This window comes from Pelobates fuscus, chromosome 10 (genome assembly GCF_036172605.1).
Source record: "Pelobates fuscus isolate aPelFus1 chromosome 10, aPelFus1.pri, whole genome shotgun sequence".
NCBI lineage: Eukaryota > Metazoa > Chordata > Amphibia > Anura > Pelobatidae > Pelobates > Pelobates fuscus.
In genome coordinates, this window is record NC_086326.1 from 109,279,387 (window position 1) to 109,286,902 (window position 7,516).

A 7,516-nucleotide genomic window follows, 5' to 3' on the forward strand; every position below is an offset into this window, starting at 1 on the left:
TTCAGATGATTCATAACACAAATAAAACATTTTTCAAATAGCAGTGAATGCTGCCTTAATATAGATGTGATAACGTATACAAGAGACAAGGCTGAGGCTTCCTAGGTGCCAACAAACATGTTGAACAACACACTGTGGCTCCTCAGTGGGTACACAAAATAAGAAATGAAAAAAAGGAATGAAGCGCTCCAATATGCTGTGCAACAAGTGCTACCACATTTATTGAAGAACAAAGATATTTAGCAAACGTTTCAGGCAAGAAGATTGTTCTTCAATAAATGTGGTAGCACTTGTTGCACAGCATACTGGAGCGCTTCCTTAGTACAGGAAACATTCAGTTGATAAATAGAGTGATCCTGGAATCAATTTTACCAAATAAATTCTAGTAAATTGAGTTTAACGGTAGTAGTCAAATTTGCTTTAGCAAACAATTTAGTAAAAAGACCCCTTTAACAAAGTGGACAGGTAAAGGTGTTACTTTATACAACTGATACTTCAAAGACTCACACAGTAACATTTAATTTATTTTGTTTTAAACACATTTTCATTACCATTTATCTGAACCCTTATATGAGCACTATACCCTTGCACACAAAATAAATCAAACATGTCACAAAACTTGTGATTTCTCTCTTTTTTTACATACATACACACATATATACACACACACACACACACACACACTCTGAAAGTTTGTCAAATCTATTTTTATAGAACAAGACTTAGAATTTACTAATGCAATTTATTATAACTTCTATAAATGTTTGTATTGCAAATATACACAGCTCCATTACTTTTATTTCAAAGCCAAAAAGCCAGAAGAAGAAAAAAAAAAAAAAAAATTTGGGGAGCTATACCATAGCGTATATACAAAACAATCGTCATCATCTGTCCTGATTTTGGTATTATAGTCTTTGGGAACTTAAAATTGACACACACTGTTTGTGTTTTATCGCACAAACACATGCACCTAAATCAGTAAAGTACACTTACTACAATGCAGTAATTACTTGTTTTGTTTTGAATGAATCCTTTGATGCATTGCAAAATTTGAGCTATTGGCAAAACTTTTACCACAATAAGCACATAAAAACGGTTTCTCGCCTGTGTGAATCCTCTGGTGACTAACAAGATATGACTTAATCGCAAAACATTTTCCACATTCAGAACATACAAATGGTTTTGTTTCAGCATGTATTCTCTGATGCTTAGCAAGATTTCCATTGCTGCTAAAGGACTTCCCACATACTGAACATGAGAATGGCTTCTCCCCTGTGTGAATTCGCTGGTGTGTGATCAGAGGAAAATTAGCACTAAAACATTTCCCACACTGTGCACAAGAAAATGGTTTCTCTCCTGTGTGAACCTTTTGATGAGTAATAAGATAAGAAGTACTTCTAAAACATTTTCCACATTCTGTACACTGAAACGGCTTCTCTCCTGTGTGAATTCTCTGATGTTTAACAAGATCTGGCTTGCTAATAAACCATTTTCCACATTCTGAACAGCCAAAAGGTTTTTCACCAGTGTGAATTCTCTCATGGGCACGAAGATGGGCACTTATTGCAAAACACTTTCCACACTCAGGACATGAAAATGGTTTCTCTCCAGTATGACTCCGCTGATGCGTCACAAGCCTTGATCTGCAAGAGAAATCTTTTCCGCACTCTGTACAAGAGAATGCTCCAACTCCTGTGTGAATGGTCTCATGTTTAACAAGTTCAGTGTTACTGAGAAAACTTTGTTTGCATACAGAACATACAAATGGTCTTTCTCTTGTGTGAATATTTTGATGTGTTATTAGATTTGAGCTATTTGCAAAACTTTTCCCACATTCAGAGCATGCAAAAGGCTTCTCTCCTGTATGAATTCTCTGATGTTTAACAAGGTCTGACTTTGTTATAAAGCCTTTTCTACAAAACAAACATAGGAATGGTCTTTCTCCAGTATGAATTCTCTTATGTGAAAGAAGATGTGAACTAATTGCAAAGCATTTCCCACATTCAGAGCATGCAAACGGCTTCTCTCCAGTATGAGTTCTCTGATGAATGAGAAATTGTGATTGTGTATAGAACAACTTTCCACATTCCATACATGGAAACAGGTTCTCCTCAGTATGTGTTTCCTGCTGTGATTTTTCAGATTCATTTGAAGAACATTCATTATGATCTCCCTTGGGAACAGTCTCCTGCTTAACATTATCAGAATCCAATTTAAAGCCATTCTGGAATTCAAAGGTCTGAGTGTCATTACAATCATTTTTATTTGCAGAATTACTTAAAAAGGCAACTTCGTCACTTTGTTCAGTAGACAGAATGGGAACATTTATATTTTCTTGTTTGATGGAGTGTGATTCTTCCATCTTAATTCTCATAGATGTACTCATAGTTTGCCCTTAAAAAAAAAAAAAAAAAAAAGTTGATACAAACTATCACCAGTGTTGAGTTTCTAAATCAAAACCTTCAAATAGGTATTTTTCATCCATCTCCCCTAAAAAAAAAAATAAAAAAAAAAATGAATGTTTAAAATACCATTAAGTAGGCATTAGAGCAAATAATAGTAAACATAAGAATGGTAAAAACCTTAACGTCTCAACTGATCCAGCTTCAGTAACACAGATTAATAACATTACAAAAAATAAACTACACACACACAAAATATAAATTGATATATATATATATATACACACACACACACATAATCTCACAAAAGTGAGTACACCCCTCATTTTTGTAAATATTTTATTATATCTTTTCATGTGACAACACTGTAGAAATTACTCTGCTACAATGTAAAGTAGTAAGTGTACAGTCTGTATAAAAGTGTAAGTTTGCTGTCCCCTCAAAATAACAACACACAGCCATTAATGTCTAAACCGTTGGCAACAAAAGTGAGTACATCCCTAAGTGGAAATATCCAAATTGGGCCCAAAGTGTCAATATTTTGTGTGGCCACATTTTCCAGTACTGCCTTAACCCTCATGGGCATGGAGTTCACCAGAGCTTCACATGTTGCCACTAGAGTCCTCTTCCACTCCTCCATGGCGACATCACTGAGCTGGTGGATGTGCGCTCCCCCACCTTCCGTTTGAGGATGTCCCACTAATGCTCAATAGGGTTTAGGTCTGGAGACATGCTTGGCCAGTACATCACCTTTACCTTCAGCAAGGCAGTGGTCGTCTTAGAGGTGTGTTTAAGGTCTTTATGTTATAATACTGCCCTGCGGCCCTGTCTCCGAAGTGAGGGGGATCAAGCTCTACTTCAGTATGTCACAGTACATTTGGGCATTCATGGTTTCTTTAATGAACTGTAGTTTGTCAACGCCAGCAGTACTCCTGCAGGCCAAGACCATGACACTCCCACCTCCATGCTTGACTGTCGGCAAGATACACTTGTCTTTGTACTCCTCACCTGGTTATCGCCACACACGCTTGACAAAATCTGAACCAAATAAGTTTATCTTGGTCTCATCGGACCATAGGACATGGTTCCAGTAATCCATGTCCTCAGCAAACTGTTTGCAGGCTTTCCTGTGCATCATCTTTAGAAGAGGCTTCCTTCTGGGACGACAGCCATGCAGACCAATTTAATTAAGTGTGCTGCATATGATCTGAGCAATGACTTTGCCATGAGGTGCCATGTTGAACTTCCAGTGACAAATAATAGAGTGTGAGAGTAATAACACCAAACTGAACACACCTGCTGCCCATTCACACCTGAGACCTTGTGACACTAACGAGCCACATGACACAGGGGAGGGAAAATGGCTAATTACACCCAATTTGGACATTTCCACTTAGGGGTGTACGCACTTTTGTTTCCATGGTTTAGACATTAATGGCTGTGTGTTGAGTTATTTTGAGGGGACAGCAAATTTACACTTTTATACAAACTGTACACTGTAGCAGAGGGTCATTTCTTCAGTGTGGTCACATGAAAAGATATAGTAAAACATTTACAAAAACGTGTACTCACTTTTGGGAGATATAGTGTGTGTGTGTGTGTATATATATATATATATATATATATATATATATATATATATACACATACATACATACATACATACATACATATACACACGCACACACAGTCTGTAGTTGTGGGAAAGGTTACCCGGCCTATTAATACACGGGGCCTCCCTTCCTCTGGTCCGATACTGCCTGGTTCAGTACAGAGCCACCTACTCCTGGTTCAAACTTCATCAACACAAACTACCTAAACGCTAAACAATCTGGTCTTGGCCTCATGCCGCCTATGCAAATATTCATTTTACCTCACTTGAGTAAAGAACAAACGCCTTCATCGAAGTTCATGGGACCTAGCCATGGGTTTTTGGATTGCTGTTTGCGCATTTTTTTTACCACAAAACCATGTATCTGTTCATTCAGCCAGTGCTGGGCCATGTTATCAGTGACAACTGGCAAAGTTCAATCATACATAGCATTACAGAGATAGCTCAAATAGATTCATGAATTATGCTTACCGTGTTATTTCCTCATTTGGCCATATCAATTTTAGCACATGCAAGTCAGTTAGCCACCCTACATTTTAATGTATAATAAATTCTGTGCCATATTCAGTTTTTCAAATTTGCAGCTTACTACAGTCAGCCCACATGGCCTTGGTTATACCCGTCAGCTTTGAGCAGCTCAGCATTTGTTACTTAAGTTCAACAGGCATCTTCCACTGAGCGGTACGGTTCGATTCAGTTCAGAAGGGTTAGAATGGTCCAGCCTATTCAGGTGAGTGTTTCCACTGCAAGTCGGACAGGCAGGGGGCATGCGGGGTTTAGACCAAATGCCTAGCGTGTCATTTGTTGTGAGCATTGACGTTTTAAATGTCTGCCAATCAATGGATTTTTTAATGTGACGCCAGTAGCTCCGCCTTAACCGTACCATATCCTATGTCCCTAGATCTGAAGGGGACCCAGGAATGGTGCGGTTTGGTTCGGTTGTATGGGACACTTTCATAATGGAAACACTCAAAATAGCGTACCAGACCAAACCAACCCAAACTGCTCAGGGGAAATGAGGCATTAGTTCCCCTGTCAATTAGGAAAGACATACTGGAAGGCTTAGACATTAATTTGGTCTCCAAGCTGATTGCGTCCCAAGACCTCACAGAGAACTAGGCGTACTGCTACGGAGACTTGTCAGTAGCTTTGAAAGCTAGGGACCCCAGACTGTTCAAACTGACTATACCCAAATTCATTCTGGCTTTTGGTCTATATATAGATGTTGTCTGTTACACATACCCACACTATAAGGAGGACCTAGATTTCCATTTACATAAATGGGGGACCTAGTGCAGCAGTATGGCGGTCATACATTCCATGACTGATTTTTTTATTTTTTTCTATGAATCTTTTTAGGACAAAATCGGTCACGGCTTTGGTTCAATTCAACACCTATTTAGATCAAAACAGAACTATTCTGCAAGCATTAAACCACTGTCTTGTGCTTTTGGCACCTCCAACTCCCACTCCGATTTAGAGTCATGTTACCTCGGGATCCAACAGAGTCAAAACACAAAGTCTTAAAGAAATTGGGTAGACCTATGCTGTTTTTAGGTAAGGTGCAATCAGTGAAATATTATTTAGATTACCCAGTGGGGTACCTCAGGGATCTGTACATGCACAGTAAGGAAACCCCTGTGATTTTGTATTAGAAACCCCCTGCTAGGGGCACTGAATAAAACGCAGAGTGTGGCTCTTTAATATATTTATTAGTAATATTGAAGAAGGTCTTGATGCTAAGTGTCACGTACGTGTTCCCTTAATTATACTTTGTATTGTCTAATGTTTTCCTGCATTCAAATGGAATTGTTCCCTTCTGTTCGCTTATCGAACAGATTCTGTGGGGTCCCCTTGTTTGCAAATCATGTTTAGGCTTGATTGGAAGATTGTGCTGGTCCCATTCTAAATATGATAAAAAATGAGGCATGATTATAAATCTGTGGATAAGTATTAATGTCTCTTTTGGATATGATATTGGAACACAAGGCTTGTTCAGATCAAAAGGACTCATTTAAGAGGGAATCAAGACATATCGCAAATAAAATGAGTTAGTTTTAACTGAAAGCAGACCTCCAGGCCACTTATGTGTGACTTCTCACACCTTACAGAGTAGCTCTGCTGGGGTACCAGCTTCAAAGAGGAATTTAGGTTGTAAGCTCTGACCTTGCATACAATCAAATTACCCCCTTTTGAAATTGACAATACCACCTCTAGGCAGCCAGTGCATATATGCACGAACATAACTTTCGTTTTACCTAACAGATCTGAGTGCTTTTTGGATATGTTGTGCGCTCAGATCGGGGCTATTTGGGAATATAATTTTTCTGGGGTTCCAAAGCGGTTATGTATTTTTGTGATATGTAAAAATTGTATGCAAGTTTCCCTATTTGAGAGATAATTGGAACTCAATTCTCTCTCAAACACAAAGGCTTGTTGGAAGGAAACCCCTGTGATTTTGTATTAGAAACCCCATGTTAGGGGCACTGCCTGAAACGCTCAGTGTGGCCTAATGAAGTCAGATTGCTGCTTTTAACCAATACAACTGGTTGCGTACATTATATTGGGGAAACTCTACACAGAGGGAATACTTTCAATATATTCAGCACATCTGGGATTAGGACTTGTGGAGGATATACTCACGAACCCGTTAAAGTAAGGTATGTCTTTTTGCTCATACAAACATTTGCAACAGGGTTGATGTTCCAGGAGGGATAAGCCAAATGATTTAGGTAAACTAGAAAAATGGTCAGAGCAGTGGCAACTGACACTTAATATGTATAACATAATGCATCTTGGGTGTAAAAACCCAATGGGATAGTATTAAATATTTGATACAGTCCTAACCTCAACATCTGAGGAAAGGGATTTAGGGGTAATTATTTCAGATGAGAAAAGGTAGGCAGACAATGTAACAGGCTGCATCTGGCTATACGTCACAAAAAAGTATAGCTCAGTAGAACGCACATCGATCAGCAGTGGAACATACGCTGAGAATCAGCAAAGCGGCTAACATTTCTCCAACACTCCAAACTTTCCCCGAAGCCGGCTACTAGGAGAAAGTACAGAAGGGGTACTGAGGCTCATATGAGTTGGACTCCATACAAAGTGCAATACTGTTATGCACCTCTGTTAATGTATTCTATTTATTCCCTATTAAAATAAAAGTTCAACAGAGAGCACTATGTCTCGGTCTTTTATATTTTATATCAACCTAATTGTGATGCAGTTTTTACAATTCTATACTGTTGCTGGCGGCTCATCATTTTCCAGACATTTCATGTTTTTTTTTATGTATCAGTGCTTTTATATACTAGATCACTTCAGCCACGTTAGCAGGTTTCCCGGCTTTTTCTATAGCAGGAGTCTCTGTACTGCATGTTTTCTAGCTGATAAATTGTGGACTATTATGCTAACATTTTGTATCCATCTTTTACTATTTCATTTGGACTTTTGCTATTGTTATATGTGCATCATATAACCTGCTCAAATTGCATTGTAC

General features: G+C 38.5%; 1 protein-coding gene across 1 annotated transcript; it reads right to left on the reverse strand.

The window, feature by feature from the left end:
- Positions 1-787: 787 nt before the first annotated feature.
- LOC134575563 (zinc finger protein OZF-like) lies at positions 788-2,407 on the reverse strand. Its single transcript, XM_063434863.1, has one exon. It carries the CDS (start codon positions 2,384-2,386, stop codon positions 1,007-1,009), a length of 1,380 nt encoding a protein of 459 aa, XP_063290933.1. The 5' UTR covers positions 2,387-2,407; the 3' UTR covers positions 788-1,006.
- Positions 2,408-7,516: the final 5,109 nt, after the last annotated feature.